This window comes from Diorhabda carinulata, chromosome 1, assembly GCF_026250575.1.
Source record: "Diorhabda carinulata isolate Delta chromosome 1, icDioCari1.1, whole genome shotgun sequence".
Classification (NCBI taxonomy): domain Eukaryota; kingdom Metazoa; phylum Arthropoda; class Insecta; order Coleoptera; family Chrysomelidae; genus Diorhabda; species Diorhabda carinulata.
This window is the reverse complement of record NC_079460.1, coordinates 28,557,726-28,576,290: the sequence shown is the minus strand read 5'-3', so window position 1 is coordinate 28,576,290 and position 18,565 is coordinate 28,557,726. Positions and strand designations below refer to the sequence as shown.

General features: G+C 29.0%; 2 protein-coding genes across 6 annotated transcripts in view; one reads left to right on the top strand and one right to left on the bottom strand.

Moving 5' to 3' along the window:
• Positions 1-7,480: 7,480 nt before the first annotated feature.
• Positions 7,481-10,736, bottom strand: LOC130895369 (WASH complex subunit 1). Of its 3 annotated transcripts, none has more exons than XM_057802627.1 (6): positions 10,669-10,736; positions 10,298-10,564; positions 9,968-10,225; positions 9,520-9,836; positions 8,106-8,342; positions 7,481-7,928 (listed from the first exon to the last, which is right to left on the bottom strand). In XM_057802627.1, exons 2-6 carry the CDS (start codon positions 10,545-10,547, stop codon positions 7,737-7,739), a joined length of 1,254 nt encoding a protein of 417 aa, XP_057658610.1. In that variant the 5' UTR covers positions 10,548-10,564; positions 10,669-10,736; the 3' UTR covers positions 7,481-7,736. The 3 variants fall into 3 exon arrangements, with proteins under 3 accessions (XP_057658610.1, XP_057658600.1, XP_057658594.1); XM_057802617.1 differs by having other exon boundaries at positions 9,968-10,234; positions 10,669-10,723; XM_057802611.1 differs by having other exon boundaries at positions 9,968-10,564; positions 10,669-10,686.
• A 1,978-nt stretch (positions 10,737-12,714) lies between these two features.
• The window catches only part of LOC130898096 (histone-lysine N-methyltransferase, H3 lysine-79 specific-like), a 69,322-nt gene continuing 63,471 nt past the window's right edge, over positions 12,715-18,565 (top strand). The window contains exon 1 of one of the 3 annotated variants that reach the window (XM_057807177.1): positions 12,715-13,008. In XM_057807177.1, coding sequence (XP_057663160.1) covers positions 12,931-13,008 — 78 coding nt within the window. In that variant the 5' untranslated portion in view covers positions 12,715-12,930. The remainder of the gene's footprint in view (positions 13,009-18,565) is intronic. The other 2 variants (XM_057807249.1, XR_009059849.1) reach the window with 2 other exon arrangements.

Sequence of the window (18,565 nt, the reverse complement as noted above, 5' to 3'; positions counted from 1 at the left end):
TGTTTCCTTTATTAAAATGATCTTCATATTTTGATAGTCAATGAGTTTTTTCATTTTATTTATTTTTTAACAGTTTTCTTGACTTCATGTATAATCTTATTAATGTGTTTTTAAGAAATTGTGGTTGAAAATATTTTTTAATCTCATGTATGTTCCTCTGACTTATTCCATTCTATTGGCAGATTATGATATATGCCCTATTTAGAATGCACCGTATACTATGTCAATGTCAAATTTATATTTTGCCAACATTTCAGAATATAATTGCTACTAGCTAAAACTTGTCATAGATTCCAGAATGTCATTTGAAATCAATACTTTTAGATTCTTCAACTTCGATGTTGTATCCAATTTTTTTCGGAAATACTATCTACTTCAGAATGCAGATGCATTTTTTGGTAGCTTTTAAAAACCATTTTTTGTTCAACTTTACGTATAAAATGATTCCTGTGAAATGAAGTTGTCTTCATGGAACATGTATTTTACCAATAAATGTGCATTCTGCACAGTAATAAAGTTTATTGCAAAAATTTTCGAAACTTTGAATAAAGTGTCAGTAACATGGTAGGATAGAATAATCAGAATCGAATTTGGGCTTACCTCTCTCCCCCTTATTGTCAAACTGATCTGAATATACTACAATCTAACTGTTCTGCTTAAAACACTTCTATTTATTTCCATTATCTTATTAGAAAAAATAGCTTAGCCAAATTTAATGATATCAAAGAAATTTGGTTTTCAACTATTCGACTTTCATTGTCTTGTTCAAAGTTTATAATTTTATTTTATAATTATGATATTGTATTGATTATGTAAATATCTATATTACTTCAATTTCTTATTTCTTGACCTTTTGATATATTAATGCATCTAAATGTTCTAGATTTTAAGTCTCTTGTTTCAAAATTAGTTTTTTTTATAGTTTCTAAAAGAAAGATAAATTTTGACGTTTCGACTTTTCTTTAAGTCTTTATCAAAATATGATATTAGACAATTATAGCTTTGTTCGCACAGGCAAATCTCGGACAAGTTGGATTTTTTTTGTACGCAGGTGCGGTTTGAATCAAGTCCGTGACTTATCTTTTATTATTGTGCTCTGCGAACGGATTAATAGTATGTCAATTCAAAAAACCTGGAAACGACCACACTATAGCATAACCTCTCTGATTATTGTGTTTATTGATTATTTATATGAGTTCCATCTATTGGGCCTATAACTTTTGAGAGAATCTATTGGCTAAAAACTGTTGCCTTATATGCGTTTACTCTTCAGCTGTTAGCCAGGTTATGACATTAAGAAACAGATTTCATAAGTAGCTGTTCTCTCCACAACCTTTCTCAATGTACTTACTGCAATGCCAAAGCGGTCAGCAACATCTCTATAGGATGCTGATTAATGTCCAGCAAACGATAAAAATATTACAGTAAAGTCATATGTACTCAATTTACCAAACTCATCACTTTGGTAAAAGACATATTGTGTTTGTTTTAGTCTTTCTGCTATTTTAATTGCAACTAGCCGACTTAACTCTAAGTGTTCAATTAACTCTATTGTATTATACTGTTGTACAATTAGGACATCTAGTCCTTATTTTTATTTTTCACCTTCTTAAATCTTCCAATTAACTCTTCGGCACTTAATGAAGAGCTTAGTTCATCTTTGGTGAAAATAATTCTAAACTTTTATACTGTTTAAAAGAGTTAAAGTATAAATGTATTAGATATTTTCAATTTAAATATTAGTTGAAACTATAACAAATAAAAGATTCAAATCGGCAATAATCATAAATTTATACTAGTTCAAATCCCAAATCAATCAAAAGCTTTCTAATTATTATTCAAGTATACAGGTCTCTAACTGAAAATTTCCTACGAATTCGCGGATATTTCAGACTGTCAAAAAACGGTTTCCAAGTGCTATATTTTGTTCTGCGGACGCCTGACTACTTATAAGCAGTGATAAATTATAGTTTTTCGAACGCCAAAAGACGAGTGTCGGACAATTTCTGATAGTTTCTGACTGCTCTTATATCAACCAAAAAATCTGAATATGAATGAAAACCTGGAAAGAACACTTCATATCCAAAATGTAAGTGTATACAAAATAAAATGAGAGAAATACACCTCAAAAATATTTAAAACAAATAACAATACTTTATGCTCTACAAGGAAAGAACGAAAAACTCTAGTAACTTTTGAATTTAACGATTTTAATCTGGTCACTATATTGATATTCATGTGCAGCTAAAAAACTTTTCTCCATCCAGTTCACCAGATTCACTCCCTTTGTACAATTTCTCAAAAAACAGTTTTTGCATACATATTTTTTAACAAAAAGGCAAATTTATGTAGTTTTAAAAAATCCGTCTAATCTTGTAAACTTTTCAAGCATCTGATAACTGTAAAACTAATGTTTGTTTTGAGAGTTTACTTGGACTATTCATAGTAAAAATGCTATCAAGTCAAAGAGGCTCTGCATCATCACTAATAAATCATGATATGAGAGGTGAGGATAAAAAAATCAGCATTACCAATTATAATGTCAATAATTCCCTGGTTCAATTTGTTATAAATTCGTGAAATCGGAAGATACATGTTATTTTCAAGTTTTACAAATGCTATTTCAAGTTGTACCAAAGTATCTGCTAAGAATTTGATTATACCTAGCTACTCAATAGAAACTTCATACAATTTTTTAAATGATCCTAGATTTTTTAATAGTGTCATTCGAAGTTTTTAATCTTTTTGAATTCTCAATCCTTTAGATAGTAGAAGTGAAATTATTCGAAATTCCTTCCAAGTCATAAGTCTGCCACTAGCCATATTTTCCACTTGTATGAACAACAAAACTCTACTCCTGTTAAAACCAATTTAATTTTTCCTATTTTCTATGAGCATTTTGTTTTATTTTATATGGAAAATATGCTTAGAAGTTGAGTAACTTAGTTTAAGGGCCTTACATGATACCTCTCCAGAGCTGTATTTTGTTTTACAATGGTTCAATTATAAATGTTTTACGAATATTGTTTTGTTTTCCAGAACTATTGTAAAATTACTAATAAAAGTTGTTCGCTACTCTTGAAATGGTATAATAGTGGCTAAAATTAGCTCTTTTTCTTAACTTACATATGCTTTCCAACGACTTTTATCTTTTGTATATTTACTCTGTTTTCCTGGTTTTTAATTTGTAGAAATGAATTTAATTTTTTGTGATATCACAGGGTCCTATTTATCGTTTAATTTTCTAAATTTCTTTTTAACTTTGTCCTTCAGTAGATTATATTAAAAAAATATTTAAAATTTTGTAATCCGGATTTTAAAATTATTAGTTGTTCACAAAATATATACTGCCGCTATTAAATCTTAATTGAGGTATTATTTTTGGCTGCTGCACGGAATTTAGAAAAGTGCTATTTATTGATAAATTCATTTTAAATATTTCTATTATAATATAGTGAATAGTAAAAATGCTATATTATATTTATAAAAAACGTTTATGCACTGACTGATTTATATTGTTGCCGGATTTTGAGTGATTAAGATTCCTATATATTTAGTTTTTTAATGTAAAACAGTATCAATGTTTTGTAACTTTATCACCATAACTTTAAATTGATAATTATATTGTTTATTTTTACTAATATTTTTCTAAGGGGAATCTGTTTTGATTAGTTGACTATCAATAAATTTATAGCTTGAAACTATTATCGAAAATAAACAATATAACGAGAAACAAAGATTTTTGAAATGATTGTTTACACACATGTTATTTACATGAAATGTAAAAATTTTTGTCCACTATTACTAGCTGATATGATTTTTATTTTTTACTGACGAACAGGATTGATCAAGACACTTAAAAACTCAGTCACGATTTTTTGTTTCCCTAACATATCCATCATAAATGTGTTGCTTTTTTCAAGATACTGAGCAGAGAGTTTAAGTTTAGCATAAAAATCGACTATATTTTATATTTTTTTTCCAACTTGGCGCATAGTAATTTCAGTTTCAACATGTGGGTAAATTTACAATCATACTCGTTTATAGACAATTTACAGTACAAATTTTATTTATTTTATCTAAAAAATGAAGAATTTAGTATACTGCTTTCAATAATTTCCAGTAATTTGTTGGCGGTGTTCTAATTTCTATATATAAAATATATTTCTGTGATTGCTTACAGGTGCTTATTAATGATCATAACATAGTGCAGTGGTATACTAAAAAAATATATTAATTTATTTTTTTTTATTGGAAACTTTTAGATAGATACCAGTACTATGGCGGTTAAATTTGGAACTTGTATGAAGCTAGTACAGAACAAACAGCATATAAGTTTTGTTGAGAGCAGAAATATGTATTATGTTTTTGGGTGTGACGTTTAATCTATGCTGTCTTATATCTTCAACACATTACTAATGAAATGCTGCTTTTACAAAAATGATTAAATTACTACTACAAACTGAATCCTATGATATCACAAAACTTTAACTCAAAAACAGTAGAAAAGCTTATAAACAGGGTTTATTTAAAACTCCACATTTATAAGGAAAAAGTGCTAGCTCCCACTTGTTCAAATTTATATCGTCAGAGGCTTGTCAAGATTCGAATAGGATTCATATTATATTAACACATATGTAAACATTCAATTTGGATTATAAAACAACACAGAACTGGGAAAATACTAAAACGCACTCTAGTAATTATAAACTTAGTAATGCAATCTAAGTTGTTCGCTTTGACAGCGTCATTAAATTGGAAAAAAACATAAGAAAAACGGCCATAGGATAACAATTAACCACAAACAACTAAAAACATCTTAACTCTATAGGGATTTTGGTGTATGCTCACACTTGAATGACAACATAGACAAGAAATATTTTCATAGCATGGCACCCCCATTTAAAGTAAGGATCAACTGTCTATTTTTTTTTTTTCAATATTCTGCGTCAACTGTTTATTTTATTAAATATTGTGGATCAACTGTTTATTTTTAGTATGCTTGAAGATTTATTTAACCTTGTAACCATTGCTCTATGTCCATTTGTATGTACTTGACCTGTGAAACAAACAAATTTAAGGACAAGATTTTTTTAATTTTTAATATTGTGATTTTCTACTATGGAATGGTTGATCTTTTGTTTATGTTACGTTTTATAATATTTACTTATTATGTCTTTATATTTTAACTTGTATCAGTCTTTGTGAATAAAATATTTATATATTCATAACTTAAGTGATAATGTGATCTTTGGAAGTAAATTATTATTACTATCAAAATGTGTTTTATTTAAACTCAAAAAAAGAATAAAATTAAAATAGAAAGTTGTTTTAACAAGAAAGATTAATTTTTACATGTAAAATATTAAATTATTTAGATCTATTTTATCAATTAAAGCTTTTCCGTTGTTATGAATGCGAACCATTTCGAAAAATTCTTCTATTAGAATTAATTCTTCGTTTTGATATTTCATAGTTCGTTAATGCAGTTTTTTTTTGTCGTATTGATGATCTTTTAGTCTATTTTCTAAATACTGAAATGCCTGCCCTATGTATGTTATATTACTTCTTTTGTTTTCTGGTGATTAAGATTTTAGTTTAGGAAAATATTTTTAATGAAATAATGTGATAGTTGTTGGGAAAGTCCTTGTACATTATTATGGTAAGGAAAAATGTTTTATGTTCTGACGTTAAGTTTCTGTTTTGTTTCTTAATTGATTGTAGTATCTGTTTATCTATCCTTTTCTTGAATATGTTGTTTATCATTTTTTCCGGTTAATTATTTTCCTTTAATGCAGTTTTTGCTTTTTCAATAACTAAGCATCTAATCAGGATCTGATAGTTGGATAGATCTATCAGCCAAACTTATTATCACTGATTTTTTTTGTAACATAGGATGACACAAATTGAAGTTCAAATATCAAAATTGGTTTCGTGTACCATTCTGTTATTGTTAATTTAATATAATGTGACATCAAGAGAATTTTATTCGATTTTGATTGTGAATTGAAGTTTTCTATGATATTAATTGAATTTTTTATTCATGTTTTGAATTTTATTTTTTGGTATGGCAGTAATGCAATCATTTACATAATTGAAAAAGAATGGAATATTTATATCAAGTTTGCTTAGTACAGTTTCCTCAAGATCTTCCATTACTAGTTGTGCTATAACATTTGAATGGAAGCTCCAATAGCACAACCATCAATTTGTTTGTATATTCCATTTTCATATTTGAAGTATGTTGTTATAAGTGTGAGTTCTAAAGCTTTTATAAATTCGTTTTAAATTATTTCTATTTATTCTTTAGTTTTATTCCATTTTTTAATTATTATATTTTTCACAATTGTAATAGGAATATTTGTATATAAAGAAACCACATCTAACGAAATAAATACGAGTACATATTCTTTAGGAATTTTTTTTTAAATCCCATGTGTTTTGGTATAAAATGTATATATATATTTAACTGTGACCAGAATAATAATTCATCTCCGTGATAGACGTGTCACATGTCGCTAATTAACATCCGACAGGATATAATTTGCTATCGCTTTTGTGAGAGGTTATCCGATTGTTGAGTGATCTCTTTGACTGACTAACGTACTTCTTGTCACAATTTAAACCAGTAATTTCATAAACTATGTTAGGTAATTTATTGGTAGGTGTTTTTTATTTTAGTAAAAATAGATTGAATATTAAGGGTTCGACTGTACGCTATTTTAATATTGTGTCTTTTAAAGATTTCAGAATATTGAATCATGAATTTTGAGGACTCTATTTTTTATCTGTTTGATTAAATTAATCTTAGTGGCTGATATGAATAATAATTGATATATCTTCCAGTCTAATTGGTTTCCTTTACCAACCATTTAAAATTTCATTATATTCGTTTCTAATAAATTTAGTGATAAAAAAAGTAACGAGTTTTCAGTATTCTCATTTTCTATAGTAAATTGTATATGAGGAGGATCGAAACTATTGAAGTAAATTAGTAAATTATCAGTTTCATTATATGGAAGGGATAAAATTATATCATCTACATACTTTTTAATGAAAAATCATTTGAAGGATAAAACAGATATTACAAGGTCCAAAACATAATCTGCTAATAAGGGATATTGAAGACCTCAATTTGTATTATTAGAAGAAAAATATGTATTGTTAAAAATGAATCCTATTAATTCTAATGGCGTTTGTTTATTGAGTTTGCAATTTTTACTTTTTTATGTTGTAGAGCTGTAAGACATATATTTAAGTGGACATTACTATTACATCTAATCCTGATAAGACTTAGCTGTGGTAATAGCAAATCATTAAACGTTTTATTGATTTGAAAGGAGTCTGATATAATTTATTACAATTATTAGTTGTTTTGAGATTTGGATCATAAGGAAGTTCTTTATATGATGTATTATTGTCTATTAGTTTTTTTGTCACAATCCCACTATGAAAACATAATTTAGCTGACAAAGACTTATTTGTTTTACATATTCATTTACTTGAAACAGATGTGACATTAGAACAAAAACAGATACATCAACACAAATAGTTTAAATTTTAAACAAAACATGAATTACAGTGAAAAAAATTATAAAATCAGATTTTACAATGTAAATCCTGGACTTCCTGTTGATTTAACTAACAATACTGAACACACTACACATCACATACAATTTGGATATTTGTGATTTATATTAGGTTTTTGTACAACCTTAATATAATCTCACTTTTTATCAATCCCACTCTTCTTCATCATTTGATGTAGATTCAGGATCAGGTTTTGGTTCAGGTGGAGGAATCATAGATGATATCCGTGATAAAGTGGAATCTGCATCAATAGAAGTATCATGGAGTTGTTTTGCTCCTGAAATTCCTTTGCGTCTCATGAATAATGTGTTGTGTAAATCAGCCATAAAATCATTACCCTGTTCAAGACACATTAATGAGAAACAAATAAGATTACATTGGTATACAAAATTTTTTAAAGTGTGTCTGGTCATCAATAATTATTAATTTATATAAAACACAAAGAGTAATTATAGTTCTGTTCTCACAGTTTATAGTATATTTTTAGTAATATATTGCATATATGTATTTATTACCTGAGGTACTTTGGTGGCAACTTCTTGCTCTTTTTTATTTTGAATAGACTTCAGTTTAGCTTTACCACTTCCTCCCGCATTTCTAATAGCTTCCATCAAACTGGATCGAACATCATCCACAGAAGGTAAAGTGACACTACTGACATGACTAGACATGGATTCTGAAGGCTTCGTAATTTCTAATAACTCAGGTTTCGCAACTTCTTTTGGAGGAGAAAGTAGTTTAAGAGGAAGTTCCTATTCAATAAAAACTCAATTAATATCATTTAATACAAACTTCAAGTAATCAAATAACAAAGAAATCATTTTTAAAATTATAAGACCATTTAAATGATGTTTTCAATTAATATAATAAATAAGTATAATTGTCAAAAATATATTGAATGCTGAAAAAGAAAGTACTTTATTATTGCTGATATATGAAGAAGGTGGCCAGACTGTTGCAGGAAAGTGGTGAATCGAACAGAAACACATCAATTTATAGATACCCAAGCAGCTTTACAAACAGTAACATCAAAAACAACGGAAGGAAACTTGTAATGAGCTGTCACGACCACTCGTGGATTCATGATATTAAAGTAAGCTTCTGTTGTGTACTATGAAGTGGAAAAAAATTCTAAAGCAAATAGGCTTGCAAAAAGTGAAAAGAGAGGAGAGATAGTTACAGTGCAACTATGGAAATATCAGAAGATGCTATTGACACGGATCAATGAAAAAAGATACATAATAAGATTCATAAAAATAGTCAATCCAAATACCCTTAGAGTGATCAATGTTACATTATACTGTTGGCACAAGACTCCAAAAATGGGGCGTGACAACAGACAACTATTACAAAGAGTGTAAAAGAAAAAAGATTATCAAGCATCTGCTCTGCCAGTGCCCTACATTAAGGGAGAAACAAGGAGAAATGCTGCGAGACGACACAGTAAATTGTTCCAAAGAAATAGCAGTATTAGAAATAGAAAAAGTACAAACTTATTTGGGTTTGAAATAGTTAAAAACAGGCTATGAAAGGGAAAAAGATGGAACGTGGTTGGGTAGTTGCCCAAGTTACCAAATTGTGATAAATAAACGATAACACAAAGGTCCTCAGGCCTCTCAATGAACCAGGACCAATCTAGGAAGAGGTTGTCTGTATTAACTAACCTCAGTATATATTAACACATGCATGGAAATGCTTTTGTAGTATACATCCATCAATTAGTACAATAGAGCATCTTATTTATAAAATATATAAATAATACATAAGTGCATTTTCACATGTTGTATGTTCTTTTGAAATTACATATTCAATATGATAATATATGCTTTGATAATCTAGTATTAAATGTATCTATCAAAAGATCTATTTTATTTGAATATTCATAACATAACAACTATGGTGTTAAGATAAGAATAAAAGAAAACATACCTGAGGTACAGGAGGTAATTTATGATCAGGAATGTCATTATATTCCACACATTCTCCATTTTCTTGAGGAATATTTGGTAGATTATTGCTAGTATCAAAATCTAGCTCTAATATGGACGGAGCTACATCAGCTGAAGGGGCTATACTTGAAGTAAGGTCACTATCATAGTGGAGATCATTTGCTATTCCAGGGAGGTCTGGTAAATCCAACGGTACATCCAAGGCAGGCACTTCTCCAATTTGAGGAGAATAAAAGTAATCTTGCTTTTGAGCTTTTGACAATGTTGATCTCTCACTGATAGATTGTGGAGCACCACCTATTTTTAAAATAGTAATTTAAACATGTTTCAACCTTACTCACAGTCACAGAATTTAAATAGATGTAACTTTAGGGACTATTTATTATTGTACATTCTAGTACCAGCAAATATTAGTTGATAGGACTTACCTATCTCTGATATCCGTTCTTCATCTTCCTTAATATACTGTGGAATGTTTGATTCCCCACTAATTACAAAATCTTTATACACATTCTTGCCAGAATTGTACAATAATAAATCATTAACAAACTCGATTCTTTGAGGAGTATGTCCTAGTCCGTCTAACTTAGTATGAGTGTTTTGTTGAATATTAACATGGTAAAACAGTAATTTTTCTAAAGGTCCTTGAGCTGCTGAAGTATTTTTTAATCTAACATTCTGCTTTTCTAAAAAAACTTGGGGTGCATCGTGAAACGCCGAAACATAAGGTTTATTAATATCACTAGCCGGGTACTTACTACTAGAAAATACTTGTGTAGCTTTTTTTGCGCCTCTGAGAGTGTTAATTTTTTTATTGACAGTATCCACTCTATGGGATATATCTGATAGTTTAGCCTTATTTGTTTCTAGTCGCCTGCTTATTTGGCCAAATATAGCTTCACTGACATTAGTTAAATGATTCAACACTTCTGCTATTTGAATAATAGTTTCATGTTGATATGAATTTTGTGGAATAATTGGGACACTATATTTTGAATCCATTTTCATCAGTTAATAAACATAACCTAAAAATTTATTTACGATTGACATTTAAAACTACAAACTTCATTAGATATTCCCCATATTATATAACTGAAGATTTTCTATGCAGTGATAAATAAATATTTACCCAAAATTTTAAAAATAAGGGGTGTCACATAAAATAATGTAAATTCACTAATTTATAATGTCTCAATTAGATAGCCTGCAGTATGTTTTAATTTTATTTAAGTCTATGGAATCAGATATAAGATGTTTATCACCTTTTTTTATTCAAATTATAGTTTTAAAATTTACTAGGTGAGATGTATAATTTTGTAATGTATTATTTATTGACAATTTAAATTGAGAATGTGCTTAAATTAATTATAGATATATGGATATTTTTATGTTGATAAATTATGTACTTAGTTAACTCACAACGATTCTTATTAATTTTATCATTATATCGAACTTCGATTTCATTAATTAACAACTTAAACCATTATTTTTTCAAGTTTTACACAATATTCTCCCCCTCGTATCGCTAATAAGGGTAATTTTATGTGAAGTTCCAATGCTATTAATCACTTACAGAATGGCCCATTAATTGATGGTACCGAATAATGAGAAACCGAAGAACTAAATTCACGATAGTTAAACAAATTCAATTCCATGTTCTATTCATCAAATTGAAAATCGCAAAGGAACTTTAAAAGCCAACATGAAAACGGATGCAGCTCCATCTTACCCAGAGATTATAATGTTAATTCAATGATTTTTAAGAAAACCTCATATTAATTATGTAATGAAAAAGATAGTGCTTCCTTTTTAACGCCTTAACTGCAGTCACTTAGTTGCTTTTCGGCATATTATAGATATAAGAGAAATATGTTCCACGGTTGCTGTTCATTTGGAAAAAATTCTAAATATTCCCTACGACCAAAATCCGTTTGCCAGTAAATCCTTGTCAATAATTCCTGAACTGGAAAATTCGTTTTGACGGGGCATTTTACCATAACGATGTTAATCAGAAATTTCTAACTAAAATTTTGCAGTGAACATCCCAATTATTTTCTTTAACTTAAATGTTTAGTAAATTTGAAGAATAAACAATGGTCATATTATATGTTCACATACTTTCAGCTATTTTGCAATAACTACGCCTAGCAATCATTTGTTTATACAGATTACGGGAAAGTAAAATTTTACAAAACTCATGTCCTATAAAAAACTAAATTAACGCGTTCATTGAACTCTAGCTAGTAATGCCAAAACATAAAGTTGATGTATACCTACAACGCAAATTGTAACTATAGAGACCTTGGCCTGAAATTGGAAAGAAAAATCTTGACAACAATTATGCCATGTCATTAAACACAGATGCAAAAACAAAGTACATGATTGCATAGGTTGCATAGTATAATAGGAAATGTAATGCAAGGAGGCCTACGTGCGGAAGATAATATTGATATTCCATGAACATTCAAACGTCTGGTAACGTTGTTGCCAAGCTTTAGAAATATTTTGTAGCAAAAACTTAATTTATATTTATAGATAAATAAAAAAAATAAATTTTCATATTTGTCTATTCAATTAAGTATTTTAATGGTGGTATGTATAGAATGGTATAGTATTCTTCAAAAGTCAGATTTTTATGCTTTTACTAATATACATCAAATTTCCAATTTTTATACTTCAATTATTACATATCTAATAATTCCAAATAAATAAATATAAAACTGAGTTGCAATCTATGTGGAATCCATAAACACGAACATATATTTCTAAATATAAATTAGACATATCAGAATTACATGTTGAAATCTCTTTATGATGCTGATAATATTCACCTTTTTCAAATAAATTGATAAGGCTGTGATTTGGAAAACTCGTCATTCACAGATGCAAAACCAGAGAAATTATTTTTTTCGAGCTGTGAACAGTGTCTTAATTGGCTGGTTCTTTTTCCACCATTTATTAGATTATCATTACCATTTATACAATATTTCAATGGAAATGAATAACGCTTCATAGAAATGAATCTGTTGGAGAAACTATATATTTCTCTTTATATATTTAAAATAATCATACTCAAATCTTATATTTTTTTACTTCTTTCTATTGCCAAATATTGAAGCTTGGCAGCTTCGCTAGAACAAAAGCCAATGAATTCTGTGTGTTGTCAAAATAAAATAGATATTGAGGAATTTTAGGGTGGTACAACTGTAAATGAAACTGCGCGCGCAAGGTGTACGCTGGTCGCTGAACGATGGCGTGTTTTGCTATGTGAGCTCTATAAACTCCCGTGAAAATGTGTGTTTGAAGTGTTATGTAGTAGAATTAATAGTTCAAATGGTGAAGATTTTAAGTGACGATTTTTCATTTAGCTAACATCACTTAATTTGGGATAATGGAGTTGAAACTACATTCTCCCGCTGGGGCTGAACCCGTATTATATACCTGGCCGTTAACCTCTGGTCGTGGAAACGTAAGTTAATATAATTGGTTGATTTTTTCTAAAACCCAAACGACATGATTGTGGAAATGTTTAGAATGCAAACAGATTTTGATACGACATAAGAAATGCTTCAATCTTATTGACAAAATTACTGTAAATGAAAGTTTCAACGGTACCTACTTCATTTATATTTATTTTCATAACAAAAATTGAATAGAACGTTAGCCGTTACACCGTAGTATTTTCTATTAAAATCCTCGTCCCAATTAAACTTTTGTTTGCTACGTGGGAGGCTGATATTGTATTTAATAGAGATTATTTTTAATTGTTAGCAGGTTCATTTAAAAATAACTTATATATTTAGTGGCACTTATCCACAAAAAATATATTCTAAAAATAATGTTCGAAACGTGGGAGATTCTATATTTCCTGCAACATTTCGGTATAAATATTTATAAATTTGCCCTTCAATTATACATTGTAGAATCATGTCAAATTTAAATCAATCTACAGCTGAAAAAACGTTTTCAAATTTAAATTGTGAATTAACTGAATATTATCGATTTCATTTTCCTTGTCAAAATTTGATGTATGTTCAATTGAAATTTCAACTATGACTATAACTATAATATTTGATAAGGTACATTTTTAAAGTGACCTTGGACCTTCTGTTTGTTATCTAGAGATAAGGTTTACTTATTCCAGTTATTACATATTATTTCTTTTCATCAATGTTGTCTAGTGATTATTTTTCTATATATAGTGTCCCCTATGCAAATTGTTTCATATTACTTTTGTTTTTCAATTAATTTTGTAAATAATATATAGATGTTTTCTATGTTTTCTCTTAGTGAATCTACAGAAAAATCAGTCAAATAATAATTCTGAAAGTAATTAGATTTACTGACCATCTATATTGAACCACTATGTGTGGTCTCCACAATAGATGTTGAAAGGGTCCAATCCATTTTTGTGTTTAAATTTATGAATATCTAAAACTTACAATCATCTATCATCTTACGTCCTTGGCCTATATATTATTTATTTTAAGGAGACTAGGAACTATTTTTTCGAAAGCACAAGCTTACATAAGTCAACAAGTTAGGTGCTAGATAATAGATGATAATTCATCATTCTCAGGGCAAGATCAATTGATTACTGCAGTATAAGTCAACTGGATTCAACTGATAATAAGCTGCTATCTATAAGCAACAAGTAAATCTCCAAAAATTCCTGTCAACGTTAATTGATGGTCAACCCAGCATTGTCATGGCTTGATAAAATAGTTATAGAAGCATAACTCATCTGGATCAAACCGATAATTTGTTACTAATCATAGACAATATGTCTGTTACCAACAATTTATGTCAGCACTAATTGATGGTTAATATAACAGATAAGTTAGATCCAATCATATTCTAATAAATATTGAAACAGGAAATTGTACATGTTCGATGTGGGTTGAAATATGTTAGACAAAACAAAAAGGGTTGAACAGCAATGGGCCCATTCCAGTAAGCAGTGCTTTGGTAGAATGTGAAATAAAACAGATTAATCACAGTATATTATAAAAATTTATCTAGATGTGATAATGCTGAATTCACTATTACCTAACATTAACATAATGTCACTTACCATTAATATAAAAACACTACTTGACTTCTATGAGCTTGTGTTTATCGATTAATTGCTCCTAGTAATACTCATATTTAGTAAATGAGTGTTTTTTTATTTTCCTAAAATTTCAGAATTTTTGAGTTCTTTCTCAACTCATTACAGACAAATATAAAATTACTTATTCTTGCTCTTGTGGATAATTTATGACACATAACTTAATTATGAACTGACATTGTTTTTCAATTAAGTTACTGGAGCAACACAATCAATTTTACTGTAAGAAGTTAACAACAAAAAGTGCAAATTTTTTCTCCTATCCATATCAATTCCTCATATTTAACAATGCCAGCTCAAAAAACGTTTGGTTGTTGTCTATATATACACTTCTTAAAAAACCAATGTTATTTTCTCTATTGTTGAGAAAATAATTGTACTATTAACAATTTTTTGAGTCTGATAATGATTTGAATTATAATCAAACTAAACCATTGAACTGAATAAAAAAAATTTTACCTTACAAACTTTTATATATAGAATTAGGTTATCTAATGTAAATATTCTATCCACTCTGTTTCCATAAAATTTAAAATAGATATTATGCTCTTTCTATGCTACTATTCACTTTCACAATCAATAAATTTTTTGTTTTACAACAAGAAACAGTAAATTTAGACTGAGGTTATTGGGTCTTTTCTGTTGCATTAAATTTGATATTTTATACTTATTATCATGATCAACTCTTTTCAGTTTGTAGTGAATTTTTCAATAGCTGACTTACTTCATTTATAAAAGTGTGCTCATGTAATTACTTGTAGAAAGAAGTTCATCAATTAATACATATATTTACATTAGTTATAGTTTCATTATAACTAGAGAGCACTTGTATTAGTATGAAAAAATAAACATTGAAATTTGTATAGGGAGTCGCCTGTATAGTGATGTTTCAGGGCTCTAAGTTGCACTAATTCTGTTAAGGCCCATAACAATGGGGTTTGGATTGGCTTCTAGACTTGTTTTATTTCTTTTTTCTGTTAAAACTGAGATCTCCTGAAATTATGTTGTTTAGTACAAAATGATGGTTCATGGGAGATACTTAAACCTCAACATTTTAGCTTGAAACCTTTTTAGTATTTCCAAGTCCACTATCCAAATGAATGTCAAGATATTTCATCTTTTCTTGGATTTGGATATTATTAACTCTTACTAGGAGCAAGTGTTTTAACAATATGTGAAAGTCACATGTATGAATTATAATCAAAGGAAATTATTCTTCATACTTTGTAAATCAGGTACCAAATATTGTCAAAAGCTTGATTAATATCGAGAAACATAGTAAAACAATATTTCTTTTCTCCAGAATATAGTTGGACTGAAATTTATTAAATGTGTAGTATTGTTTTCTAAAATGAAATTGGGAGTTAGGGATCATCAGGAGTTTCTATATAAATGGTTTTAATTTCTTTTTTAATACCAATTCATATAGCTTGGACATTGGTAGCATATCCACCCAGAAATAAAATCCATAGAATCCATTTAGAAAGATTACTTAGTTTTCGGTTAAAAATGTTTGTCAAAAGTTTCAGTCTTTAGCAGGGTCGTTTATATGGAATTTTCCTGTTATTTAATTATAACTTGGTGACCTTGAAACTGTTGGATGGTCTGGAAAATCTGTGACTGTTTTTTAAAAGTAGCTACAATGAAAAGAATAATTTGTGTATTTTAAAAACTTTTTATGAAATATGACAAGTTTGGATTTGATAATAAATCTTTTCCAAATAAATGTCTTTGGTTTTTTTAGTATGTTGATTCATAGACCAGATTTAAGATTGAAACTGGTCTCTATTTAAAATCTTTAAAATATTTCAAGTGTGATTTTTAATAAATATTGAGTTGAAATGTCAAGTAAATAAAAACTTATACAGTGCAAATGAAATATAATGAAATTAAACAAATCATCCAATTTTATGGAACTATTAGTACCAAATATCCAATAAAAGCACATATACTTACCTCAAACAGTGCTTTTCAACTACAACTCTACAATATTTGTATTTGGTGAAGATACGTTCAAATTACAGATGTATAAGAATCCAGATACAATATCCACTAAGGCTACAGGGACACAAATCAAAATTAGCCCAAGTGATCCACACAAGAAAACCCACTGGCCACCAGTTTTTCCAAATGTCATATAAATACCACCATGCAAAATATTAAAAGTACTCAAAGCTCATATGAGAAGAACGAAATTACCTTAGAATTGAGAGTATGTCTACTTCACATGAAAGTTAAATTAATACTCGCAATCAATCTTGTGCTGTATAAAATCATTAGATTCATTTGAATATACAGAATTGGGCAAAAATTCAAATGAAATAATTTGTATATTGCGCCACAATATTACACAATGATTTCAAAGTTCCATATGTAAAGGAAAAATCCAGAAATATAACAAGAATTAAAACCAGAATGGAACTGTCCAAAGAAGTACAGATTATGAACGGGATAAGTCAGGGAGATGACCTTAATCCTACAATATTTAATACTGTCATGGAAATAATTATAAAAAGTGTCGAAAATATCAATCCAGGTAACAGTATGGGAAAATGTTTATTACAAGTATTATATAGATGATGGAGAACCAGTGGCACAAAATAAAAATGACCTGCTGCGCCTACATATAGGATGAAGACAACGGGCTGTGAGTATTTCAATGGTCATAGCCAAAGATCCAATTATATGTAAACTAGCTGTCGACAACATCATAATACAAAATAAAATGAAATTCAATTATGTTTGTAGTATCAAAATCAAGTTGGGGGGATTTAATAGAGGAAACAAGAACTCAAGCGATAGAGTGTCAAGGGTTAACAGATATTCGAGAGAAATAATATGGAAAAACAAGATGATAAGCATACTAAGTAAGATCAGAGTGTATAAAATATGTATAAACTCTAGGAATTCCGTTTATCTTCTTAGAGGCCTTCCAATTGGCCTACGACCTTCAAAATTCGATTCAAACACTTATCTAAGCATTCCCTGTTCATCCATTCGCACTATATGGCCTGCTTCTCACATTTCAGGCTGTACTTATATTTACTTAATATCTTTCTTTTAAATATATTTATGTAATCTACCAATTTTTGTATCAAGACCCACGTTTCACGACCTCACGTAGGTTTTAAATGCTCTTGTATATTTTGACTTTATTGTTTATATGTAGGTTTCTAGATCTAAATATGTGCAGGAGAGCATATACCTTGTTTCTCTTGTTGATTCTTTTGATCTGGGTTTTTGTTTCCATCCTTAGTAAGCTGTACACTCAGGTAGGCGAAATCTGTTACTCTTTTTAGTTTTTCATTGCCTATTGTAACGTTCTGGAGCATTCTCTTCATACAGGCTTTTGTTAGTACTTTTTTTTTCTATGTTGACTGTTATTACCTCCTTAGTTTAATAAAGAACGGTTTCCGCGTCATGATTATGAACAAAAGAACTAGGTTCACGGGTTGAACCGCGTTGGAATTTTAAAAATTCTCGACATTTCGGCCCCCACTTTGGAGCCATTATCAAGAGAAAGGTGGGGATAGGGTGGTAATTCGTTCATTGGTAAGAAGTTATGCGATTCCGTGGTCTCAATCTGCCTACTCCACGCAACGAATCACCATTTTTTCTGATTGATTATCATCAAGAATACTGTTGAAACCAACACACTCACTGCTGGTCTTCAGGTAACTGTGGAGCTAGTGGCCTGTACCTTGTAATTATAGAGAACCTATTGGCTGGTTTTGGCGCGCTTGGGAAGTATATCGTTGGCGGGAGGGGTAATAAATGTGTGGCGATTGTCTTTTCGGGATCCTAGCACTTTTGTTCGTATATATATATATATATATATATATATATATATATATATATATATATTTGTATTGGGAATGTGGCAAAATTAAACACCAAAGTGTACTAACTTTAATAT

What these genes read in the sequence shown, in the direction of transcription:
- LOC130895369 (XM_057802611.1), bottom strand. Translation starts at nt 10,547, where the DNA reads ATGAAAATGGATTCAAAATATAGTGTCCCAATTATTCCACAAAATTCA. An exon ending in AGAACGGATATCAGAGATAG is followed by an intron (nt 9,837 to 9,967) that starts GTAAGTCCTATC and finishes TTTTAAAAATAG; the next exon opens with GTGGTGCTCCACAATCTATC. An exon ending in AATTACCTCCTGTACCTCAG is followed by an intron (nt 8,343 to 9,519) that starts GTATGTTTTCTT and finishes TTTATTGAATAG; the next exon opens with GAACTTCCTCTTAAACTACT.